Here is a 27,838-nt window from a genome sequence, read left to right on the forward strand (position 1 = left end):
AAGTAATTTTATATTCTATAATTTGATATAAGCGTGTAGTGTGAGAACTGGGGAGTTTTAATGATATTCAAGAAAAACTAAAATGGGAAACCGAAAACATTGCTGCAACATGAGTACCGATGTTCGCAGAGAGCATTGTCAAATTCGAAAGATAAATTCAGAGAGAGGATAATAGGCATTAAGAAGATGAACATTTCCAGAAAACACATTGCACATTAAACCAGTGCACATTAAATATCGACGTCAAACATCCTCCCGCTGGTGTGGTATGGAAGCTAGGAGAAGGTGTTCCTGCTCAGGTATCGTCCTTGTCATCTGACCGCAGTTCAGTATGACGAGGTCCGTCCCGAAATAGCTCTAGTATTGCTTTAAAACAGGGACGTAAAGAAACAAATACAAGTAAACAAAGAATCCATGAAATATACCCATATCCCTGGTTTCTTACCATAAAAATAAACGGTCATCATGATGTTGTGGCTGTTGGAAAGATGATGTTTAAGTAAAGAATCGCGGGCGAAAAGGTTTATTTAGATGATACTTATTATTAGATTTTCTAATGATGAGATTGCTTCGGATTGCTTTTAAATGGTGTTGAGCTTAGAAAATTAGATGCTGTTTTGCTAATGAGAAGATGTGGTGGGATTGAACTCTCGAATTAATTCGAAAAAAAAAAAAAAAAAAAACTTCTGAAACTAATTAAGAGAAGCTATATTCTGTTAATACAAAAATCAGCTGCCACTTTAGAACGCTGGTAAATGTTCAATAGCAATACAAAAATATTTTGATCTTAATCCTCTAGCCGTCTATCCCACGTTGTACGCGGATTCAATGAGATTTTTTTTTCAGCTGCATCCTGCAATTTCCGCATGCTAGTGCATTTGACTAGAAAGTAAGTTATTAATATAAAATGTCATAAATTAATATATAGTATTGTATATATTGCAATTCTCCTCACTTAAAGAGTACACTAAATTAATACATATTTTATTTTATATATTGTGATTCTCCTCATTTAAAGAGTACACTAAATTAATATATAATATTTTATATATTGCGATTCTCCTCACTTAAAGAGTACACTAAATTAATGTATAATATTGTATATATTGCAATTCTCCTCACTTGAAGAGTATTTTGACATATTTGCAAATCTTGCATCGACAAAGGGAGTTTAAAAAATCAAGCTGTTTGAAGTTTTCTCATTTAAGATATCAAAAATCAATGAACGGTGGCAAAATGTCAGCAAATCTTGTTAAAAGTGAAATTTACTTTAACATGAATTCCTACGGTGAGAGTCACGAGTATGTGAATGAAAAATTGCCAGAAAAATAAGCAGGTTCTCGCTTCCTTGATGAGCATAGAAATGTTGTAGTGTCTTCCGCTTTAATGATGAGAGATAATACACACAGAAATGTAAATACGGCTGTTTTAGTTATAGCCTTTAGGAATCCAAATCTTTATTTATCAGTTTCCCACCTCCTGCTATCGCGATGACGGATTATTCCGTCAATTACTCCGTATGAGGGGCAGGGTAATTTTAGACTGAACTGCTAAAAGTTAAGAATTACTGAGAGAAGAGCTCAGATCCGGAAGTTAAGGGAAATATTCTTCCCTCAACTTTTACTTTTACTAACACAGTATAGCATACTAGGCGCTTCATAGCATCGTAATGAAAAAAAGAAGCTTCATGGGAATGAGATCATGTACCAAATTTCATTTGTCTAGATCACAGAGCTGTGGGGGCTATTCGAGTTATCACGTTAATATATTCGTAAATATGTAAACGAATAGACAGTCAAGTTCTTCGAAAGACTGAGTTTAGAAGTTTGTAAAAATCCGCAATTCTAATGATAAATTCATTCAATATGCAATTCAATGTGTTTAGTTTTGTCTATTTAGCTGTTTGCGCTTATGTTCATTAGCTAGCTTTTGTATTAGAATATTGATATGAGTATCGACGAACGAACATTCGTTCAAAATTATTGAAATCTACCAGTTTGGCAAACCTATACCACATTTCATGCCTATAACTTTTTTTTGATTTATCGTGTTCACTGGCAGGCCAAAATATCCCAATTACATTATTAACCACAGGCCAGTTGGCTAACAACAATACGAAAGTGTCTATTAGCATGCGGTCTTAGTTTATTTTTTGGCGATTAATTGCTGGCATGCGGTTATCACTCAAGAGCCAAAAAACCGAACATATATTTTGTATACTTTTTTGCCGCCCATTTGAAACCAGAATTTGACACTGAAATACAAATGTTGTCACAGTCATATGCTAAATTTGTTTTATTTAAGTCACTGAATGTGTGAATTATGGTGTTTACAAACATGAAAAAGTATAAACCGACTTATTGTCAAATCCTTGATGGATTCTATTCAAAATTTGATAAATCTATTAATTTGGTTCAAAAGTCATATACCAAATTTCATCCATATAGCTCAAAGCAGGTTTGAGTTATCGTATTCACATACAACATAATTTTAAAAATGTGTTTATAGGATTGAATCTGTTCTAAAACGTGGAAATTCCTCAAATTTTCGTGCAGCAGCTATCTTTTTAAAAAAATCTTTTTAAAGTTTTTGCGTTTAAAGTTTATTAATCTTAGTTTGCAATTATGCCAATATTTTTGACATAACTACAAAACAAAGAATGCAGTGTAACGCCGATTAGTTTTCATCAGTGTCAAACTTTTAAAAGTCAATGCCTAAAAAAACGAGCGAATAAATAATTTAAAAGAGAATAAATAAACAAGGAAGCCAATGAAGTGACTGCGCAGATGTTTTTTTAAAACTCATTTTACGAAGATAATTTTGGTCCTGCTAGTGAAAGACTTTAACGGATCTTTATTTCGAAAAGTTTATTTTTCTTGTTTTCATTTCATCGTATACTTTAAACAAAAGGGTTGTAGAGTAATTACCTGATATTTCAACACTTTATTTTCTTCTTGCGTCACTCTCGCCATTCCATTTGCTTTAATTTCTCTTCCATTTTTTTTAATCTTTGGATAATCAAGCTGAAAAAAATAATGACCAATTAAACTTCAGCAAATTCTTGATTGTGAAAAACAAGGGTGAGATATAAAAAAAAAAAAAATGTTGCATATTTCAGCAGCTACCGATGTCACGTCTTATAAAAAGACGAAAAAAAGACGCGTGTTGTCATTAGACAATCAAATTCTGAGAAATCCTTCTGTGTTTTGTTTGTTGTTTTAATCGAGGAAATAACTAATAAACTAAAACGAATTTTCAGATTTTTATATCTCGAAAAATTCTTATTCTAAACGATGGAATGTTGCTTTAGTAATTAGAGTTGGAGGTTTGGAAATGTAGTTTCATATCGGAATGCCATTTTCCAATAATATTTGGAATTTTAATCATTCGTTAGCTTGGCTGAAGTTGGAAAATTTAATTTCTTCTTCTTCTGTTTTTCTTATTTTGTTTTGCTTTAACATCGATAAAATGGACTGCATTTCTTTATATTTTTTTTGGAAATACTAAATGGATCATATGGCCATTTCATTTGTTTTTTCGGCTATTGTTTTTTATGAATATTGAAAGAAAATATCTACTAATGGATGCAACTGAATAAATGAATTATTTTTGAAAGCTTTAAAGTTTAAAATAGGAATAAATTAGTATATTGATACATTGATGGAACTAAAATGTTTTACTGATTCATGTTTCTTCTGCAGAATTCCAACTATCCAAATTTCAGCTGGTAAACTTTGACAAAGGGAAAAATCTACAAATAAAATATTCCCTAATAAAAGCGGAGAATCAATTGATTTCGATAGATATATTCAAGCAGTAATATTTTAACCTGTATATAAGAATGCGAAAGGTACTGTCAATTCTCAGATACGAAATACCACGCTTTTGCGCATGCGCCATGAGGCATTTATTTCGCTAGAATATGGGAGAGAGGAAAGGAACGGGGATATCTAATGGGATCTAACCAAGAATTGCAGAAATGCTCTCATTTTACTGTTTATCACCCCTTTGAGGGGTAAAATCGTCCAAAAGTACTAGTATCGAGATGCTGAAACGAACAGTAAACAACTTTGTTTCCATAATCATTAAATTAACGCGATATAAGGAAATTTCGTTTTCTTTTCTTTTAGAAGTTATTAGATGGACTTTTTTGTAGTTAATTATACGATTATCTGAATCCGATCTTGTTCGAATTAATTTGTATCTTGAGTTCTGCTGCATTGAATTGAATGAGGCATTATTCTTGTTTCAGCAGTTGAGATGGAAAAATGTAATTGAGGATCTTGCATCGTTTGAAAGTATTTTATGAATAAGTACTGAATGTAAAGACTTACGATACAACAGTTCAAGCTAAATCAGATTTAAATTCAGTAGGAATTGTCTGCAATTCTCTTTGTAACGTAAATATACACATTTTGTAGCAAGTTGTTTAAGCAGAATATTGCAAATATAAGAACATATTTTTTTAGGGTTTCTTTCTTGTACTTTGGTAATAAATATGGTTACCGTACTAGAAACAACGGAGACAACTCTTTCCTTTCTCTCACACAATTTCCATTTTGATTGTCAGTCCCCATTCCACCCACCCACCCAACTAGCCTCCACCATATCACTGTTCTACTATTCCAACTGCCCCTTCTCCCTGCTTATAAAAAACGGGACGTTAATATAACCAAACCAAACCAAACCCTGCTTATAAAAGGGGGGTTTCGAGGCACTTTGTTTTTAAAAAGAGAGATCGGGAGAAGAGAAAGTACATGAAGTGATAAATTGAATAAGTAGAATGGAAAGTATATTCATGAGTTTGTCTGAAAGGCATCGTGACATGTTCTTTATAGCCAGCTTTGGAAGTGCCAAAGTATTGCCCCTTATGATTCCTATGATTCCCCTTTAATGAAGACAAGGGGGAATCATAGCTGATTACTGCAATCCGCGTGAAGGCACACGGAAAAATTTGAATGTTCCCACGCCACGATAAAATTGACGGGAACAAAGGCTGAGTCTTAAGTGCCCTCACTGGCAACGGTACAACCCTTCCTGTAGGAGGAAAGTCCTGTCATCGGTAAGAAATAGCTACCTTACACCATTTCTGTACCTACCAGGGCGGCAAGAATCTACCACCATTCCCGAAGACTCTCATCCCCATGTCTGAGATGCCTCCGAAGGATATGATAAGGGGAAAAAGAAATTACGAAATGGGTGGAATGGAAAAACCAAGGAATGTTGAGGGAGACGAAGGGAAGTATTGACCCTGTTGTAGGTGATGCAGTCCTTTATTTATTGCCTCCTTCTGTATAATATACACTCGTGTCCAAAATGAAGGTCACAAAAATGTTTTTCAAAGTAATTCTAAATGGCTACCAGTAAATTTTAAACAAATTATATTTTATATATTTTGAAGGACCGCTAACACGATATTAACCTTTTTTGTGGGAAAAAAATGTTGTTTAGCATTAGTTTTTGAGGAACTACTGAAACTAGACCGTTTAGGAATCTGGGAGTTTTGCCTGCAATTTTGTGAATATTGCATTAAAACAAAAAAACTTAACCTGTTTCCAGTGAGAATGAGTTCTCATAATCGTTTAGACGATTCCTTGAGATGAAGAGCCGTTGGCAGGCTTGAAGCTGGGCAGTCTCAAGCGGAGGTGGCTCGATGGTTACAAGTGGCACCGAAAGTGGTATCCAGGTTCTGGAATCAATTCCAAACAAATGGTACTGTAACCAGGAAGGCTGGCCAAGGTCGTCACAGAGCAACGACACCTGCACAGGATCGCTATTTGGCACTAAGCGCACGACGGCATAGGCTGATAACGGCTCCTCAACTTGCTCGTGACCTTGCTGCAGCGTCTGGAATAAGAATTTCCAGACAAACAGCATACATACATCAAGCAGAGAGGACCCTTTATGCTCGGCGACCAATCGAGCGCGTCCCTTTGACTGCATTCAACAGAAAAGACCGGTTGTTGTGGTGCCGAACACATCAGTCTTGGGCACAGCAAGAATGAGGGCGTGTTCTTTTCAGTGATGAGTCGAGATTTGCCACACAGAGTGACACTCGCCGAATCTTCATCTGCGGGAGCTTAAGAGCTCACTATCATCCCTCCTACGTAAAAGAAATCGACAGATTTGGTGGCAGAGGAATTCTTGTCTGAGTTGGCATAATGTTGGGCAGTCGTACGCCACTGCACGTCTTCGATGGGGGTACTGTCAATGCACATCGCTACAGGGATGAGATCCTTGAAGCCTATGTGAGGTTGTTCCGGGGTGCTCTTGGCCCAGACTTCATGTTTATGGACGATAACGCGCGCCCACAGAGAGCCCAGATCGTTGATGATTTTCTTGAGGAAGAGGATATTCGACTTATGGACTGGCCGTCGAGGTCTCTGCACCACAATCCTATTGAACATGTTTGGGATGGTCTCGGAAGAGCCATCTCACAGCATAACCCCCCTCTTAATACCCTCCAAGAGTTAAAAGCCGCGCTTTTGTAAGAATGGGCTTTGTTGCCTCAAGCATTTATTGATACCCTCATAAACAGTATGAAAGCTCGTTGTGAAGCCTGTATAGCATTGCACTGTGGTCATACTCCATATTAGACAGGGTTTCCCCAAGATAAATGCTTAATCTCTGATTCATAATGTAACACTTTTTGATATACCCTGTTTCTTAATTCCCAATTAAAATCTTTTCCATGTTGTTATGTTTCTATGTTCTTTCTTTCATTGTAGTGTACCTCTGTGCCAAATTTCGTAGCAACACAATTAATAGTTTTTCATTTTTCGCAGATTTTATGTTTGTGACCTTAATTTTGGACATGAGTATATATATATATATATATATATATATATATATATATATATATATATATATATATATATATAATATAAAAGCTTTTATTTTCGTGTTATAACCGTGATTACCGTCATAACCGTGATTTCGTGCTATAACTGTGATCTTATTCGATTCTCCAAAGTTTATTCTAATTAAAATTATGATTTATATATTCTTGGGTACTCCGAATACTTCCAGTTTCCAAATTTTGAGGGGAACATGAGAAGATGGATATAGCAGTCTTAACTTCAATTTGAAATTGTTTTAGTTCTCTTTGCAGCACAAGCTTACAAATGATACAAAATTCACTTTAAGAAAAATACTGCGTATATTTACGGTAAATGTGATTGATCCGGTGGTTATGTAAATTTACAGGGAATTATTCGTAATCACCACTAAACTTATTGGTGATTATGAATAATCACCGATAATAATGTATAATCAACAATTTATTTCATTTATCGTAACATATATACAGTGGCTCCTAAAATTGAGTATACACTATACTCTTTCTTCTTTAATTTTATTCTTTTTGATTTCAACATTCCTATGTATGGCTAATATTTATAAGAACGACAAAATATAAATTAACAAAAGTATTACGCTAAAAACAAATGGAGGAATCAATAACATTTTTATTACAATAATTTTTATGTCAAAGTTACAAATTCCAAAGTCACAAAATTGAGTATACATCTAACAAAATCTGTCAACAAAAAGAGAAAAAGATAAATTAATATTTTGTTGCATATCCTTTTGCATTTAGAACAGCTTGTAAACGGTGTGGCATTGAGTTGACAAGAGTTTGAGTTGTTTCGCCGGATATTTTTGACCATTTTTCTTGTAATACTCTTTTCAAGTGTTCCTTGTCCTTAATATTGAGTTTTTGAACTGATTTTTCTAATTGTGCCCACAAATTTTCAATCACATTAAGATCTGGAGATTGAGGAGGGGTGGGCAATTGCATTTCAGAATTATACAACAATCATAACTTAACTATTTTTGCTGTATATTTCGGGACATTATCTTGTTGGAAGAGAAAACTTGACCCTAAACCCAAATTCTGGGCACTTTGTTTTAAATTGTTCTTCAATATATCCAAATATTTAATTTTGTCCATGATTCCATCAATGAAAACTAAATTTCCCACTCCTTTTGCAGACATACAGCCCAATACAAGAAGTGAACCACCTCCTTGCTTGACAGAAGAATTAGTGTTTTTTGGTAGAAGTCCAGAATTGGGCTTTCTCCAAACATAACGTTGACCATCACTACCAAAAACATTGAACTTACTTTCGTCACTGAATATTACTTGATTCCAGGAGTCGGGAGGCTTTGAAATGTGACTTTTAGCAAATGAAATTCTTTTCTCTCGATTTACTTTGGAAATGAATGCTTTTTTTCTGGCTACGCGATCATTATAATTTGCTTTTAGGATTACTCTTCGAATTGTTTATGCAGAAAAATACTTTCCAATTATTCTTGAAGTAGATGTAGCAATTTTTGTAGCAACCCCTTAGGATTGTTTGCTACCTCTCAAATACCTCTTCTCTAGATCGTGGCACTGAGAATTTCTTTTCTTCCTCTTACAGGTTTATTAACAATTTGTCCATACATTTTATACTTCTGGATAATTTTTTGAACGCATCGTGACTGCTTTGAATTTCCCTTGCAATTTCTAGGAGAGATTTACCATCTTCAGACAATCGAATAACAAGTTTCCGAATTTCAACATTTGTTTCATTTCTGGAGCTCATTATAATAACCAAAACGTTTGTTTTCGCTTGGACATCAATGATTGCCAATTAAAGTAACAAAACTATTTTACTTATTCATTTGAAAATAAATAGTGGTAGTCAAGTCGCATATTTTATAAGGTGTATACTCAATTTTGCGACTTTGGAATTTGTAACTTAGACATAAAAATTACTGTAATAAAAATATTATTGATTCCTCCGTTTTGTTTTTTAGCCTAATACTTTTTGTTAATATATATTTTGTCGTTCTTATAAATATTAGCTCTAAATAGGAATGTTAAGATCAAAAAGAATAAAATTAAAGAAGAAAGAGTATAGTGTATATTCAATTTTGGGACCCACTGTATATGCATAAAATTCCATATTTGTTGATGGTTCTACTAAGACGTTACCAGTATCTTTGACAGGTTATGCGCGAAAATGTTATGTTTGCTGAAAACCCCAAAATTGCTTAAAAAGTATCAGATATATGAAACTCATTAACAAATTTTATATAGGCGCTTAAAATATAATTCCTTTAGCTTCAAAGTATGGATCCAGGACTTTTTTACATGAAATACAACAAAACATTCCGTCTGGAAATCATTTAGGAGTTAACGTTTCGACAGTCCGATGTAATAACTGGACATCGGAAGACTTGCATAAGATCATGAAGACTTATTCGCATGTATCTGAATATATCTCATCGTGAATGCATATTGTTACAAAATTTTTCTTCTACAACAAAATACCGTCCATCAATCATAATAACGTAACGCATTTAATCGCTATAGTTCAGCAGCTTGCTTTCTGTCTAATCCTCCAGTTTCTTTACTTGTGGGCGACTCCGACTCCTCTCACACACAACTTCTAACGATACACACGACTTCTTCGCAGCTTGAGAGTGCCTGTCTTATATAGTTCCGGGAGGCGGGGCTAGAATCTTCCAGACCAATCATATGTATCTGAGTGTATCTCGGTTCTTACTGGATGGATCGTGAAACTTCTCGAACTTTCCAATATGATCCATTTAGTCGCCAAACTTGCCAAATTCGTCGGCAAATGGTCGCCTAGCTCTCAGGTCATTGACGCACAGGAGAGATCTTACAAAGGTTTTAACGGTTTTTCCCAGGATGACACTATTCGTGCCGGGTAGCAAAATTACAGATTTGTAACAATATTTATACACTAAATTATATATTTTGCCAAAAATATACCTTACTGAATTTTAGAAGTGCCATATTTACGAATTATTTCTTTTTCTAGCAAAAAGTTTGATAGTTCTTTCGAAAGCAAACAACTAGCTATTCGCCAGATCTATTCACATGATCAATAGTCCTACCAAAATGTTGTTTTGTATGATCGTAGCTCATGCCATTTGGCGATAGTCACTCATATTTTTTGTTTGTTTTTATAAAGGCTAATATAGGGTGGACTTTGTTTGGTTTACCAACCATAGATTTGAGGTCCAGGCTCTCGCTATAACGTCAAAATTCAAATTCAATCAATTATCTTTTCCTTTTTATTTTACTTTGCCTTTAAAGCTAGAAAATGGCAATCTAATATTGATTACAATAATCGGCAACCTCAAGCATAAAGTTTGTAATTGTTTTTAAAATGTATTTACAGCATTGGTAGTTGTTTCAGTACAATTATCACTTTTATTTAAATGGTTGCAGTTATTTTAGCAGGTAGCCTTCTAATAAATACACTGTCATAAAATTTCAGTTATATGAAATGAAGTAAGAGAAAAACTGCGCCAAAGAATTTAATTCAAGGTATCTTTTTATTTCGCATTTTGTTATTAAAAACGGAAATTGTAATGCTTTGAATGGTAGGATATTATGCTTGACTGCGGAACATTTTTGATGAACTTACTGATGAAGCGTGAATTATCAGAAAAGCTATAATAAATTTAAACTTATACCATATTCAATGACAGAATCCAAGGTCATGATTATCTCAGGTCATCTTTAATAGTTCGAAACTCGATTTCATTGGAGATCTCACATATATGCGGATGTAGTGTACTTTTCTGTGATATCAAATACCGGACGCAGAAAGACAGACAAAATTTTGTTGTAATCGCTAGAACGTTTAGTGACATGTGTATTTTGTGACAGCGTTCAATAATCATATATCGCAACAACAATTTTAGAACCAATGTAGAAAACCTATGGAGTTTTTTTGAATCAATAGAATTCTTTGGCAAATTTCACATACAGCATTTTGGTATAACCGTGATGAAATATTTCGTCTTCAATCAAATGCCTTTATGTTGTAATAGTGTTGAAATTTCGTCGTATGTAGATCTATCCAGGTGTTATGCTGTGATCCGAAATAATTTTGAAACTATGAGATCTGTCTCCAAAAACCGTATCATTGTCTTAAATAAAGGACAAATAATTGAAGATTTGAGTCTTAAACGAATAATGAGGTCAGTTTCTGAGCATATCTTAAATATTATTAAATTTAAGTCTCACATATTGATAATCACCCGAGGAAATTGTGTATTCAACTTGTAATCACTCACTCTAAATACTGAGCTTTATAATATCAGCGCAGCAATAAAAAAAACCAAAGAAATAATCAATAATGTAAATGACAATCCAGCGCTTAAAACTCTAGTATTTCAACTTAAATAACTGAAAATGATAATTTACTGAAGTATTTAACAGGTTTCTTGTTTCATTTTAGGTATGAGCTCTGTACAAGCTTCTACAACCTCTCAGGAATGGGCTGGAGGTCAGGTTCGAACATCCCTCGTCGACAACTCTTCTCTCTCACCCCACCAGAGTTCTTCCGTCTATAGAATAGGCATCTATGGATGGAGAAAACGATGCTTGTATTTCTTAGTGATCATTCTCTTTTCTATGGTGATCATCAACTTAGCCTTAACCATCTGGATCATCAGAGTCATGGATTTTTCCATCGTAAGTTCTGCCTTTTTTTCGTGACCATTAAGTGACTTAGAGAATTCAATTCAATCCGTCTATAGAATAGGCATCTATGGATGGAGAATATGATTCTTGTATTTCTTAGAGATCATTCTCTTTTTTATGGGGATCATCAACTTAGCCTTAACCATCTGGATCATTACAGCCGTGGATTTTTCCACTGTGAGTTCTGTCCTTTTTTCGTGGATAAATTCTTTTAAGTGAGAGAATTCAAATCGGGTTCTTTTGAACTTTGAGGAAACAAAGAAAAATCCCATTTGTGCCGAGCACGAAGGAAAAAAACTGTAGTTAATAACTACAGTTTTTAAATAGATTTAATAAATGGATATAAATGGTTTTACTATTTCAAGTAATGTTTTGTAGTATGAAGCATCTATTTAGATTTTCACTTATGGTTTTCCCACATTTATAATTATTAATCTTTTATTTTCAAAAATGAATTTTGTTTCTTCTAAGGTTTTTAAAATGTTGATTTAGACTTAAAACGTTCTAAGCTTTATTAGCAAGACGAAACGAAGAAGTTCTTCATATGTTTATTATTTTAAAATCAGTCTTGGAAAGTAAGAGTTAATCCTGTTTTCTGAAATCCAAAATCAACGATTCTACAAATTGGCAAACAGTTCTAATATTCTATGAGAAAAATTACAAAAACATTACTGCTTTTGATTCAAATTTCGAATATTCAAAGAAATTTTGTGATAAAGTGTGATAAAATATAATTTAAAAAATAAAATGAAGTTTTGGACAAAATATAAAATAAGGATACCAATAAGTGTCACCATAATGCTGCTAGTTAGTTGATTGGGTCTTCATTTCTTCTTAAATAATTTGCAAGACTTTTGAATGTTTCAAAGGACTTATTTGGATAATCTGAATGCATTGGGTTTTCTCTTTTAAAGTCGAAAGAAATGCAAGCGTTGTTAATATAACATGTTGACTGCCAATTATGATATAATCATAGCGCTCTTATTCAAGAAACCGATCTATGAGTTGTTAGGTAGACGCTTTATTAGTCTTTTCCCATGTCGTTATTAACCATGAAATTGTACTTGCGCCATATTTAAATTTAGAAACTGTATACTACAATAGAATAAAATGGGCATTTCGAATAAGAAAGGTGAAATTTTCCTTTGCAGTCAACGTGGTAAACAAATTTTTAGCCCTAAAATTTTCAATAAACTTAAACCAGAATTATTTTGTTTCGAACTCTAAAACTGTGCCAAAATTGACATCTGGCTTTCGCTTTGGGCTTGTTATAGCAGTTCGCATCTAAATATTTTCAGTTTATCTTTCTCTCTGCTTTTTTCTGAGGCTCTAATATTTTTTTTATTTTTAAACACTTTTATTTAACTAGACTTGTTTAACTTAACTAGCTATGTTTGTCTAGAGGAAGTTTTGTTGTTGGATTTCTGCTCACTTCCTGATATTCTAGAATGCGATTATTTTCAGAATTGAATTACGAGTTAGCCAAAATTAAATTAAAATTGTGTTCCATGCTAGAGGCGCCATCTAGTAGTGAACTTGTAATAAATAGATATCAAGATTAAAAAGAAGAAAATAATTAAAATTAAAAAAATCTACTGATTTGTACATTTATAAAACTGTGTTCGAAAAAACCATTTTTATTAAATTTATTGTCTTTATTTTTCTGTGTTGTTATACTCCGTCTGTGTTATTTTCAGAATGGCATGGGCCGATTGCGCATATTCAGAGATGGTATAAGGCTGGAAGGTCGCTCTCATTTTCTACACACAATATACGCTGCAAAAATCCAATCCAGAAGGGTAAGTTCAATTTGTTTGCTTAAATATTTACAAAAATATTAAACACTTTAAGAATATGTCAAAAAAATAAATATTAATGGTATTAGAGTAAGCTGGAATATAACGGACTAACACTCAAAATGAACATTTTTGAAATTGGGCACTTGAATAAATTAACAGTGGAAGGGGATAAAGAAATTTTTGTCGACAAGTCGAAAAGCGAAGATAGATTCTTTTATGTTTAGCTTTAGCGAAGGCATTCTATTCGCATATTAATCGGTGATTTTAGTTCTGAACGTGGGGGGGGGGACGTCATGATCCTCAAAGTCGAAATCTTTTTAAGAAGCCTCAGTATCTTAACTCAATCAACTAAGAGCTAAAAGAATTAAACGTTTGTTTTTATGTTTTTATCTGTGAGTAGAATTAGCTGCTCATAACTTCTATAGCGGTAGTGATCACGAAAAAAAAAAAAAAAACTTTCAGTTCAATAATTGACCACTATGATGAGTCTATTATTTGCCTAATAAAATAATAATCCTCTCTTTAATAGTTAACTAGTTATAAGGAAATGAAAATTTCAACCCCACTGCCATTTCGATAGCTTTTGTCCTGGCTGGTTCATTTACGAGCTCAATCAAGATTTTCAGCTTACATTCCTCGCCAGCGCAAATCCAATTCAAATAACACTAGCTGTCGTGCTCACGAATTAGCATGAACAAAGTATTATCAATATTCCATGTTATTTCTGTATTCCATGTGGCAGAACATGATGCATGATATTGCACAATATAGATCAATATTATATAATATTATATGGTATTGTATAAAACTATAAAATATTACGAATACTGTTCAGTACACACACAATACTGTTCACTGTAATCTATGTATGCCTATGATGTTTAATATTGTTACAAAATTTTTCTACAAATACCGCCAATCAATCGTAATAATGCAGCGCATTGAATCGCTAGTTCAACAGCTTGCTTGCTGTCTAATCCTCTAATCTCTCTTACTTGTCGATGACTCCGACTACTCTCACACACGACTTTTCTGCAGCTTCAGAATGCCTGTCTTTTATAGTTCCGGGAGGCGGGACTAGAATCTTACAGACCAATCAGGGCGCATATGTGTGTATCTCGGTTCTTAGTGGATGGATCGTGAAAGTTCTCGAACTTTCCAGTACTATCCATTTAGTCGCCAAACTCGTTGCCAAGTCGCCAAGCTCTGAGGTCATTGACGCGGCACCCGCTCAGCACGCACAGGACAGATCTTACATCCTGTCTTTCTTACGATGTCACTAGTCGTACTGGGAAGCAAAATTACATATTTGTAACATTATAATAAAAATAATGCATGCAATGTATATTAATACGTATGACAATAATGCGCATATGTTAGCTCTGCGGACCATTACGGCAGATGCGCAGACATTTTTCAGAATCATATTATAAGAATCATTGCAATAGGTAGATTGCTGAAAAAAATGTATTAAAGTTAGTTTCTATTGGTGTAAAATTAGCAGGCTTTAATGCTTGATGAATATTAATTTAAATCATTCGAGCAAAAAAAAAAATACATGTTTAAAGCATACATTTTTTTTCAATAAGCACATTCGTAAAAAAATCCTGTAAGTAATTACTGATAGTCATCGATTTATCTTTTCTCTTAGTATGAACATGAGAGTATATTCTATTTTCAATTGATGAATAAATTTATCAAGATATTAATAACATTGTTAAGATTTATAATAATTCCATTATACAGGTGCTCATTGTCCGTTCTATCCGTTCATATTAACTCCTGAACAACGATAGTTATAGTCACAAAAGTGGTGACTAAGTACAGTAAGCTAGCTTTGCCTGATATGCTGCATTTACAGTGACATTCAGTGCAAAAATGAGTTAGCTTTGCTTTCTAGTAAAGTCAGTTATAGTGCTGAAAATAATTTTGGAAACATCTTTTAAAAATAATGAGGATTCAAACTACTTAATGACTGTCCTTTCTATATGATAAATTCTTATTTTTTGGTTATAGATTCTATATTTTTATAAAGCTTCCAGCTCAGACTTAAATGTTATATGATTAATCACTCTATTTCATTTATGTTGTAAAGAACTGGAACAAAATACTAGCTCTACATATTACTATAGATAAAATAAAAGCTATATCCATCCTATTATGGTCAGCAAAATTTTTCCAAATCGGAATATTAATTAGTATTTTTTGTTATTGAAAAAAGTTTCAAGGCTTGATTTACACATAAAATATTTTTAAGATATGTAATTAGAAAAGGATAATCGACAACGTTTTTATGTCACCTAATCTCAATCTTTTATGCTTCATGAAAAAAAAAATTCTAATAAGATAAAATTAAGCAATTCGTAGAAGAAAGATCATTATGATTAATAAAAGCTGAAGGAAAAAACTTTTAACCGCATGATGTGTTCAAAGAAACAAGAAAATTACAAACTATATATTTATACGTCTATTTGGACAACAAAAGTATGATATGTTTAACAGCTGTTTGCTTAAATATAATCTTTATTCTTAAATCTCGATTTCAAATTATTAATTTAAAAAAAATCAAGAATTTTTTTATAAAACAATGAAAAATTAAAAAAAAATTACTTTGCATTCGATATTGGTTAAATTTAAGAATAAGAGCAAGATTATTAATATAATTGTGAGTTTAAAGAAAGCCAAAAGAAAATTTTAAATAAGTATTTAAGATGTGATTTAATTTCTCACATTTATTATTATTAAAATTAAATTAATTTAACTATTTTTAGGGCCATGGAAAGTAGTATATATACACCAAATTCATTAATATTCGCATACAATAATGAAATTTGGCCTAAGTTCTCACAAATTGTTTCAATCAAACAAAAACCTAGATTTTTAATTTCTTATCTTACACTAAATGATGTGTCTGGATTTGTTGTTTAGTTATTAATTAAACAAATTAATTAATAAATCAAATTAAATGTATTTAATAAACAAAATGAATAACTTTTCGAAAGTCTATCTCAATCCTAAAAAATATTTTAAGATACAATTTTCAGAAAAAATTTCACTTTAAAGGACTAATTATAGTTAATAAAAATTTTTAAATGAAGGAATACATGTAGCACTTGTAAAATCCTAATAGTTTCATGTTAGAAGATCTAGAAATAGAAGACATATTATTTTACTTAACCCTTTAAAGGGCCATTTTTTTCTAGTCATATTATGTTAAAATATTTTTAGGCTTGAAATTAAAATAAGAAAAGGGATTCATTTAGCTTATTAGATAAATTTAATTTGATTAATTAATTAATTTGGTTAATTAATAATTAAGTATCAAATCAAGACACATCATTTGTGTAAAATAAAGAACTAAAACATCTAAGTTTCTGCCTTTCTAAAAAAATTTGTCAGAACTTATGCCAACCTACATAAATTCATACGAAGATTGATAAATTTGGTGGGAAGAATACTTCCTACGGCCCTAGAAAGGGTTAAAGTAAAATTCCTCAATAAAAGATGTATTCCCATAAAATCACATTTACATAGCACACATTACATAAAGAAAAAGTATATTCATTATTATACTTAGAGATAATTTTTAAATATGTGATGACAAAAATTTCCGTTTCACATTTGTGAATATTGTAACTATACATATTATATTTTTATTTTTTATTCGTTTATTTCGTTGTTGCAGAGATATAATAAGTCGAAATTACAGAACTTCCTTAATTTCCTGTATGTGACCACATTCCTATGGAATCTGAGTAGTATAGGTAATATCATAATATGCGACGAAATAGATATCTTCAAATGGAAACATGTTAGACATAGATGATTTCAGAATTAAACATATTCAACAAAATTATTACCATAATAAAATATATTTGCCGTACGCTATTTCTTAACAAAACGTATTTTTAATCGCAATTTCTAAATGAAAATAATATCTATCTCTTATCATGTTTTGCTGTCAATAATTAAGAGTACTACATCTACATACTACATCTACATAAAGCAATGTTTCTTCTTTGAATTTTTTTAGGTGGTATATCAAAATAATTTATGAAATTCGTTATGCATTTTCGAATTTCCAATAATTTTGCTGCTCAACATTTAATTTTAAATTTTTTAGTTGATTGATTTTAATGTTTTCGTATGAAAGCTAAAAACTGTTGAGTAATTGGACATTTATGCGTTAATAATTCGCAAATAACTTTTGATGTTAAAAAAAAATGTTAAATGTATGACCTCAAATATAGTTCTTATCTAGCTTCATTACGTAACCGAAAACATTATCACAAATGCAAAAAGTAAATATATATTTTCAAAATTTTCAATCCAAATCTTACACTGCAACACGATTTCATTCTCATATTCCTTTAAATATCATTCTAGATGCTTTAATAATAAATGTTCTTTTCGAAATTCTAGAACCAGTTAAAATAAAAGCTATAGAAAGTTTCGAAAAAAAAACAAAACAATGAAGTACTTTATTTCTAAAGAATTGAAACTCACTTTCACAAGAAAACCTCATATTAGATTCTATTCCAAGAAAACCCTTTTAGTATTGGTATTTTTTTTTTCGATAAAGAAAACTTTAATTTTTGTGTTCTATTTAGCATGGATTTATATTTTTATTCCAAAACTATCGATTTATATATTGAAAAGGTTATTCACCTTATACAAAATGAAAGGATTAAGAATTAAATCTATGCTCTTATATAATGTAAGTATTTGAAAGAAATAAAAGTTTAAATCATTCATTTGCATTGTAGTTATTAGAAATTCTTTATTCGGTGTGTTTATTTTTTTAATTTTAAATATAATCTTACTCTTACATGTCCAACTATCCTTTGAAATATTTAGTGTATGTTTTTTAAAGCTAATATTAATTATGAAATTTTGCTGGTGCAGCTTTATTCAGTAATGGTATTTTAATTCCTTTTGGTGATAATAATCATTATAAAGTAAAGAAATGATTCTTTAAAAACTCATCCTTTATGATTCACTCATATATTCCTTTAAAAAAACAGTTGAACGAGCCTTTTTTAATACCTCGACTTACGAAATCCTACCTTCTACGAATAATTCAACACTTCTCCAAAAATTCTTATCCAAAATCGTTTTTAATTATACATCGGAACATCTAAATCTCCCACTAATCCTGAATTCACTTCCCCATTTTCTAATCGATGAAGCATTTAAGCCCTAAACACTTACTTTTTCGTTATTTCAATTAAAATTCAACCGCAACTTTAGAGTCGGATGATGAAAAGGATTAAAAAAAAGAAAAAAAAAAAAAGGCAACACAGAAACTCTGCGCCAAAAAAGTAACTTCACCGAACCGTTCCTTTTTCAGTTTGTTTACCTTGTTTAATAACAGAGTTTTAACACTGCCGTCTGTTTTGCTACTTGTTATTTTGTTTTATTTTCCGACGCATCCAACAGGAACTGGAGGGGGGTATGAAGTCGAAAGGGGGAATTCGAAAGAGAGATACAACACCTGGTTTTCTCTGACTCAACGACGGAGGATATCAGGACTATTTTAGCGGGTTTTTCTTTAAGTTTGCGTCAGCTTGAGATAAAAATATACATCAACCTAGCGTTCTCAACATGTGTTTCAACCTCGTCATTTTGAGTTACTTCCTTAAAAATGGTATTTACACTTCTCACTTTTGCGCTTTCTTCTTCATCATCGTTTTTTACCTTTTTTTCCTTTTTTTTTTCACCGCTTGATTAAAGACCTCGGAAGAAGAATTTGTCTTGTCGGTTGAACAGTTAGGGGATGTTAAGAAAATGGCTAAGTGGAACATCTTATGGTAAAATATGTATGAAGTTTCATCAAGTCAATTTTAATGAATATATTATAAGCCACGGTTTGGCTAACAAGGCTAAGTAACGATGAGGAAAAGTGTCGACTTCTTCATAAGTTATTCAACGCCGTTATCATGTTGGGAGGAAATAGATGATGGGTTAGAAAATGTAATATCTTAAACGAATAATTAGTTTAATCTTAGCAAACAATTTATGCATTCTTTGGCAAATATATGACCCATTCATTCTTTACTTTTTCTGCCAATTTTGGTGATAACAGAATTATCACCTGATTTTACATACATACATGTTCTTTTAAACTTTATCTTTGTAATAAAATTAACTATTCATTTTTAGTTAATTACTTTAAAACATTTTTCCTGATAGTCACGTTTTAATACAGTGTGACCATAATTAAAGCATAAGTGTTTAGATCTCAATTGCATAAAATGAAGTGGATCGAAAGCAACATAATTTCGTATACTTAATTTGGAAAAATGATTTTTAAAGAAAACTAATATTTAAAATTTTTCGCGAATGGTCAAAAGTGGTGTAGTAATGTAATTTGGGGCTGTAAAAAAAGTCGTCAAAATTTTTTGAAAAAAGGGACATTTTATGTGACTGATTAAAATTTAATGGGCATTTTAACACATGAATGATTTTTAGTAGTTAATTTCAATTTTTAACTTTTAACTAAATTTTTACACATTTTCAATTTAATTGTTGATTTTCCAATTTTTATCTTTCATTTCATAATTTAGTTTATCTGGTTAGAAAGTCATAGCTGAAGTGGTGGATAATTTTGTCAAATGAAAGGACCATATAAAAATTAAAAGTATAATAAATCGGTGCATTTTACAATCGATAGAATAAATTTGCAAGTGAATGTTGTACTGTAAATGCAAGGAAAAGATATTAAACACTAAATTATGCCACTAAAATTAGGTCTATAACATTACAAACTAAATTATGATATGAAACAACCAAATGCGTATAACATAAGTTCAAAATGATTACGCCAATAAGTTAATATCAAATGTGTAAAAGTTCAGTTGAACATTAAAAGCGAAATATAATCGTTAAGAAATTCTTAAAATATTCATTAAATTTTAATCAATCGCATAAAATCTCCTCTTTTTATTAGTTTTAATACTTACTTTATGAACCAATATCAGCTTGCAGCGTATTTTCTGCCACTGGTGGCGTTATACTCAAAATTTTAAAAATCGTTTGCCTGTGTATAAAATGCTTATTAAATATGTATGAAAGAAGCCGATATCGTTTGGAAAAATTCTTCACATTTTTGTAGTTTGAAATTTGAAACATTTTTCTATAGTTTATGAAATTTTTATGCTTTTATGAATATTATAAATAAATACCATTGTGGTCTGCAGATTTTTTTAACAGAAACATGGAATTCTGAAAAAATTGCTTTTCAATTTTGTATAAATGGGTCAGGAAATTAAATCGGTAATAAAAATGTATAACTTTTCAAAACACATTTAAGGTACGACTATGAAAATAAGTTTTTCATAAAAATCAAATTACCGTCTAATACATTTAATTCCTTATTACATTATTTTTTCTGTTACTTAATTTTTTAAAATTTAAATATTTTACATTTTATCGTTTGGTAATATAAAAAAAAAATCATTTGGGTGATTTTCTGTTCTTGAGATTTTTAATTTTCAGTATTCTTCCTTTGTATTATATGTGATAAATATTTATCATTAATATATTTAATGTATTAATACATTTAATCATTTACAAATTTATTTACATGAAATGGCAATTGTGAAAATATTTTTCTTCAAGCTTTTTGAATTAAAGAAAATAGTTTTCTTTAATTTTTGAGTTTGATGTCTTACATTTTAATTTGTATGTATACTGATATCTACAAGAAACGATATTGATTAAAATTTCGTTTTATCATATTCTTTCTCAAAGGCATATTTATTTGCATGGAATGGCAATCAATTTTTGAATTTATTATTTTTTGTTTTAATTTAATTGCATACAGATTTCTACATGAAATAGCTTTAAATGAAATTTTGTTTTATCCGGTTCATTTACAATATTATTTCAGCAGTCATAAATAAAATATAAAATTCTTTTATAATTAATCTTTATTTCTATTACTTGATTAAGTTTTAAAATTACTGATCTTTTTGGGTTGTGTAACGTTGAAATCGATACTGTTTGTTTTGGAATAAAAAAATATTTTTGCTGTTTACTCCCTTTTAATTTCAATTTAATGCATTTATCAGTAAGCAAATTTTTTATATAATAATATTTCTTAATTTTTAAAGGTAAAAAGAAAGCATGTAATGAATATGCTTCCCAAAATCTGAGAATTTTTTTTTTCCTCTTAAGTACGTATTCCACTCCACAAAAGTCAGTGCAGTTTTAAATGTGAAAAAAAAATCATGGCATAATTCAAGTATTTTCTTATTTTCTTTTAAATAAAGAAATGAATCAATGAATATTTAGAATAACAAATTTTTAACATCTTTGATAAAAGCTCATATTTTGAAAAATAAATGAATAAATGTCAAAATGACACAGAAAAACTTGGATGAAAATTCATGCGGTAACTAAGGACGAGTGCGCAACTGTAAAGAGATGTAATTTAAAAATTTAACTTGTTAAGAAAAGTCCTGATAATTCCAAGAGCAAAAACTTATTGCAAAATTAAGATGAATTAAATCATTTAAAAAATGAAAGTTCGGCATTATAAAAATAGAAACAGTATAAAAAGAATAACATTTTTAAGTACGAAAAGAAAGTTCTATATTTAAAAATAATACCAAGAAAGGCTTTTTAAAATATTAAAATACACAAAAAATAATTGAATTTTGGCTGTGATGCATAGTTTTTAAACGGAAAACAGTTTTAATACATTTTCACAAAAATAATCCTTTATATGTAAGCAGAAAAAAATTAATGGAACATCAAAACTACGGAAATGAATTACAATACAGCATAACCGAAAACGCCAAAATAAAATATTTTCAGAGGATGTTTATGTGTAAAATTGTCAACCTGAGAAACACACAGGAACATTTTAAGACAGATTAAACATGTTTTGGCTCAAAAATTCATCGTGAAACTCAAACTGCTTTTCAGTTTGATTCCAAACAATTCTTGCGTTGCGGTTTATTTATAATATTTTCATTCCATTTAAATAATAAATATTTTTCTTATAATTCATATGAATTATTTATTATATAATAACTATTATTATTTTTCAAAATAAATACAGAATAAATTATGCAAATTAAAATATTTTTGAATAGAAATTAAAATAAGTTAATATACTATGAAAAATTGGATTTTTAGAATTATATGATATCAGCAACTGTCACAAAAACAATCCCTACAAAGATTCAAATAAAAATCAAAATTGTTAAATATATATATATTAAAAGAAGTGCGAAAAATAATATCAAATGGGATATGGATTATTTATTATAAAATATAAATAATAATTTTTCAAATCAATACAGAATAAATTATGTAAAATTTAAATATTTTTGAGTAGGAGTGAAAATAATCGTTTTGCCTTTCTGGAAATTATTCTCCAAAATTTTATCATTATTTAAAACATTTTTTTACTTATTTTTATTGAAAAAAATATATATATTAAGAGTTTTTCTGAAGAAATTGCTAGTATGAAAACTGATTCTTTTAGAATTTAAGAACTCACAAAAACAATAACTACAAAGAATTGAATAAAAATCAAAATTGTAAAAAACAATATATTAAAAATGAACACAAAAAATGATAGTTGCCAAATGCCAAATGATAGTTGGATTATTTATTATATAATATTATTCTTTTTCGAATAAATACAGAATTAATTGTGTAAAGTTTAAATATTTTTGAATAGGAGTTAAAACACTCATTTTACTTTTATAGAATTTTCTCCAAAATATTTTATTTATTTAAAACGTTTTCTACTTATTTATATTGAGAATCTATTTATGTTAACAGGGTTTTTTTTTCTAAATAAATTAAAAATCTGAAAAATTGAACTTTTAGGATTATAAGATTTTAACATCTGTCACCAATACAATCACTACAATGAATTGAATAAAAATCAAAATTATAAAAGATGAGATATTAAAAAAAGGGTGAAAAACAATTTCAGATGAAAGATGGGTTATTTATCATATTATAATAATTATTATTTTCCAAATAAATACGGAATAAATTATGTAAAGTTTAAATATTTTAATAGCAGTATTAAATAGCAGTTAAAATACTTGTTTTGCCTTACTGGAAATTATTCTCCAAAATATTCGAATTATTAAAAACATTTTTCTCCTTATTTATATTGAAAATCTTTATATATATATTAAGGTTTTTGTTTTGAATAAATGAATGATATGAAAAATTGATTGTTTAGAACTAAGAGATCTTTTCAGCTGTCACAAAAACCTTCTCTACACAGAATTGAATAAAAATCAAAATTATAAAAGATGAGATATTAAAAAAAGTTTGAAAAACAATGTCAGATGAAAGATTCGTTATTTATCATATTATGATAATTATTATTTTCCAAATAAATACGGAATAAATTATGTAAAGTTTAAATATTTTAATAGCAGTATTAAATAGCAGTTAAAATACTTGTTTTGCCTTACTGGAAATTATTCTCCAAAATATTCGAATTATTAAAAACATTTTTCTCCTTATTTATATTGAAAATCTTTATATATATATTAAGGTTTTTGTTTTGAATAAATGAATGATATGAAAAATTGATTGTTTAGAACTAAGAGATCTTTTCAGCTGTCACAAAAACCTTCTCTACAAAGAATTGAATAAAAATCAAAATTATAAAAGATGAGATATTAAAAAAAGTTTGAAAAACAATGTCAGATGAAAGATGGGTTATTTATCATATTATGATAATTATTATTTTCCAAATAAATACGGAATAAATTATGTAAAGTTTAAATATTTTAATAGCAGTATTAAATAGCAGTTAAAATACTTGTTTTGCCTTACTGGAAATTATTCTCCAAAATATTCGAATTATTAAAAACATTTTTCTCCTTATTTATATTGAAAATCTTTATATATATATTAAGGTTTTTGTTTTGAATAAATGAATGATATGAAAAATTGATTGTTTAGAACTAAGAGATCTTTTCAGCTGTCACAAAAACCTTCTCTACAAAGAATTGAATAAAAATCAAAATATTAAAAAAGCGCGAAAAATAATGTGAAATGAAAGATGAATTATTTATTATACAATAATTATTGATAATATAAAATTATAATGTGAAATGAAAGATAATTATTTATTATATAATAATAATAATAATTATTATTATTTTTCAAATTAATACAGAATAAATTATGGAAAGTTTAGAATAGTTATTTTTAAATAATAGTTAAAAGACTCCTTTTGCTTTTCTAGAAATTTTTCTCCAAAATATTCTAATTATTTAAAACATTTTTCTACTTCTTGATATATATATATATATATATATATATATATATAAGTGGTTTATTCTTAATAAATTAATAATATGAAAAATTGAATTTTGAATTTTTAGAATTTAAAGATTTTAATAACTGTCACAAAAACCATCCGTATAAAGAATAAAAAATCAAAATTGTAAAAAACAAGATATTAAAAAAAGGGCGAAAAATAATATAAAATGAAAGATGGATTATTTATTATATAATAATAATAATTATTATTTTTCAAATACATACAGAATAAATAATGTAAACATTTTTGAATAGAAGTTAAAATACTTCTTTTGCTTTTCTAGAAATTTTCCTCCAAAATATTCTAATTTAATTACATTTTTTTTTACTCATTTATACTGAGATCTATTAATAGTTTTAGGTTTTTATCTTTATAAATTAATAATCTGAACGATTGAACTTTTGGGATTGTAATATTTGAACAATTGTCATAGAAACTATATCAACAATGAATGGAATAAAAATCAAAATTGATATTAAACACAACGCGAAAAATAATGTCAAATGAAAGACCTTACAACGGGGATGTCAAGTGGGTAATCTGAAAAACAAACTGATGTAATCATTTCTTTTTTTAAGAAAAGGAAAAGCGCAAATACGGCTTGGAGTAAAAATTCATCTCCGTAGCGTGACTGAAATTGGTTTCCAACATGATTCCAAAGCATACCTTCCAATGGAGCAGAAACAGAAAGAAAGGAAACGTTTCCAAGTTAAACAAAACAAAATTAGACTGTATGTTAGTCGAAGGGATGAAGTTGAAAAACGAAGAAGACAAAAAGGAAAGGAATATGAAATAAAAAAAAAACCTTCGCTGAATCTCTTAGCCTCAAAAATTCAATACTGTAATACAATGAGAGAGAAAAAGAGTGATCTATAAAAAATTTATGTGTACGTTTGTCGTCATCTTGAAATAGAACAAGATGGAGAAGATCATGAAAAGGTTAAACGTCTTTGAAACCAGTGTCTGAAAATTTTTGAAAAATTTTATTCAACGAAGAAAAAAGGTGGAATTCATTTTAAAGGCAGAGTGAAATATAGGAACATTTCCCTTAAATTCTGTCAAATATTTTTATCTCTAAAGCTACAAAGCTTTGCAAATTTTTATTATATTTTAAATAATTTGGAAGGTGAATTTAGAGCCATGAGCAACAAATCAAATTAATTTACATTAGTTTTGAAGCAAATATGAAAATAAGTTGCTATGCTACAATTTTGACATAGTTGTTTAGAAATAGGGCGCATATATACAAAACAAATATCCAGTTACTTGGTAGGAGAGATTAGAGTGGGATGGAACAATTTTAATAAAAATATTCCCCCAAAATTATTTTCCTCTGGTACAGAATGGTAATTTTTAGTAATTTTAAAAATTTTAACATATCTAAGAAACATTAATTTGATGTTAATAATTAAAATTTTAACTTAATAAAACAATTAATTAGAAAGAAAATTGCCCTGTCCTTCCCTCTTGTGAGGGAGAGATGCTACATGTTTTTGTAAATGAAAATTCATATTTTCAAAGATGTTATGCAAAAATAATAAAGACAGTGTAACCTTTACGTACATAAGATATTATAAATTACAACATTTATTTCATCTTATATAATAAATTATAAAATCCATATCAAATGAAAAATATGAGTACTTGTGTATTAACCGCATATAATTGGCGAATAAAGTTAATACACTAACGTGATATCGTTGAAGATAAATTGCTGTTTGCAATAAACATGAAATCTTTGGTGATGAATCGGGTCGCGGTGGCCTCATCTAGACTTCACAACCTTATGGTTTCTGGTTCGAGACCTGATTCCACCAAAGAACCTCTTGTAAGTGGGTCTGGTGCACGTTAAATTCGTCGGGTCAAACGTCCTCCAGCTGGTGTGTCGTGGAAGCCAGGAGAGGGGGAGGGGGCGCCATCTTAGGTGTCGTCCTCGTCATCTGACCGCTGTTCAAAATTACGAGGTACGTCCCAAAATAGCCTTTGTGTTCCTATAAAAACGGGACGGTAATATAACTAAACTAAGCTAAACTAAATTTAGCGATTAATCATTGGCATTCAGGTAATATACAAGCACCAAAATATGCTTGTGGCCGAATAATGATACCAACTATATTTATTGGATGCAGCTTTCAAGTTATGTTTTGTCCTCAATGATGGAGCAGTTAGATAAAAAGATGAAATTAATTTTTGTGCAAATTGATTTCCTAGGCGACGGTGATAAACCACCAAATCATATAAAAAAACAGCCAATAGCAACCAAACTAAGAGCAACCATAGCCACAAATTAAATGTGAGTCATTTTAGCTTGGCTTTATTCTTGGCGTCGTTTTAAATGCGGTCGTCGTGGAAATCAAGATGTACCTTCATTTTTTCTTTTCTCCTCATAAATATTATCTTAACGCTATCCCTATCTTTGTCATTTTTGCTCTCAACGTTTCCGTCTGGATGAGCTGGTGTCGTGTTAATATCTCAGGTATGATTGTCATAAATTAACTAACGAAATCTGTAGTAGAAAATATCATATACTTTGCAGAGTATTTAAAAAAATTAAAAAAAAAAAAAACATTATTTGTAGTACACTTTAGATCTAAATAAATAAAAACATTAAACGTTTTCTTTCCTTATAACAGAAAAAATTCAGACATGGAACAAGGTGGAACAAATAAAGCTGAACTTCATAAAATAATAATTTCTGTCAAATATAAATACTGATATGTAAAATAAGTATAACTAAATGAACAATAAAATACATAAATTTGTACAAAAATTTTTTGAGAAATTATAAACATTGTCGAATTATTAACATAAAAGAAAATTAATTAATCTCAAGAGCGATAAAATTGTATTCCAAAAACACTGAAACCTGCGTATATGAAAACAGTTAAAATTTCTTTCTAACCTCCAAAATATTATAGTTTTATTTATTGCATGATTCAGTTTCAAAATTAGGTAGTCTTAAAACTATAAAATACCTTACATTTGCATGTAATCAACATAATTATATTGCTGGAAATGCCATTAGGAGAGATCCCTCGCTGAATCACAGTGCGCCAATCTTCCGTTTGAGCAGCATTTTAAAAATCTTTCTTATAATTACAAGAAACTTGTGACTTTTAGGCTTAATTTAACTGTTCATTCATAAAATGTATAGTATCTAGTCTTCAAAAACATCAATAATAATTTAGTTAGATACAAAGAATAAGATTGAAAATTTAC

General features: G+C 29.7%; 1 protein-coding gene across 2 annotated transcripts in view; it reads left to right on the forward strand.

Annotated features, from left to right (window-relative positions):
- The window catches only part of LOC129958396 (delta-sarcoglycan-like), a 406,890-nt gene that overhangs the window by 259,513 nt on the left and 119,539 nt on the right, over nt 1-27,838 (forward strand). For both annotated transcript variants that reach the window (XM_056070868.1, XM_056070867.1), the window contains 2 exons: nt 11,265-11,500; nt 13,207-13,308. In XM_056070868.1, coding sequence (XP_055926843.1) covers nt 11,265-11,500; nt 13,207-13,308 — 338 coding nt within the window. The remainder of the gene's footprint in view (nt 1-11,264; nt 11,501-13,206; nt 13,309-27,838) is intronic.

This window comes from Argiope bruennichi, chromosome X1 (assembly GCF_947563725.1).
Source record: "Argiope bruennichi chromosome X1, qqArgBrue1.1, whole genome shotgun sequence".
Taxonomy (NCBI): domain Eukaryota; kingdom Metazoa; phylum Arthropoda; class Arachnida; order Araneae; family Araneidae; genus Argiope; species Argiope bruennichi.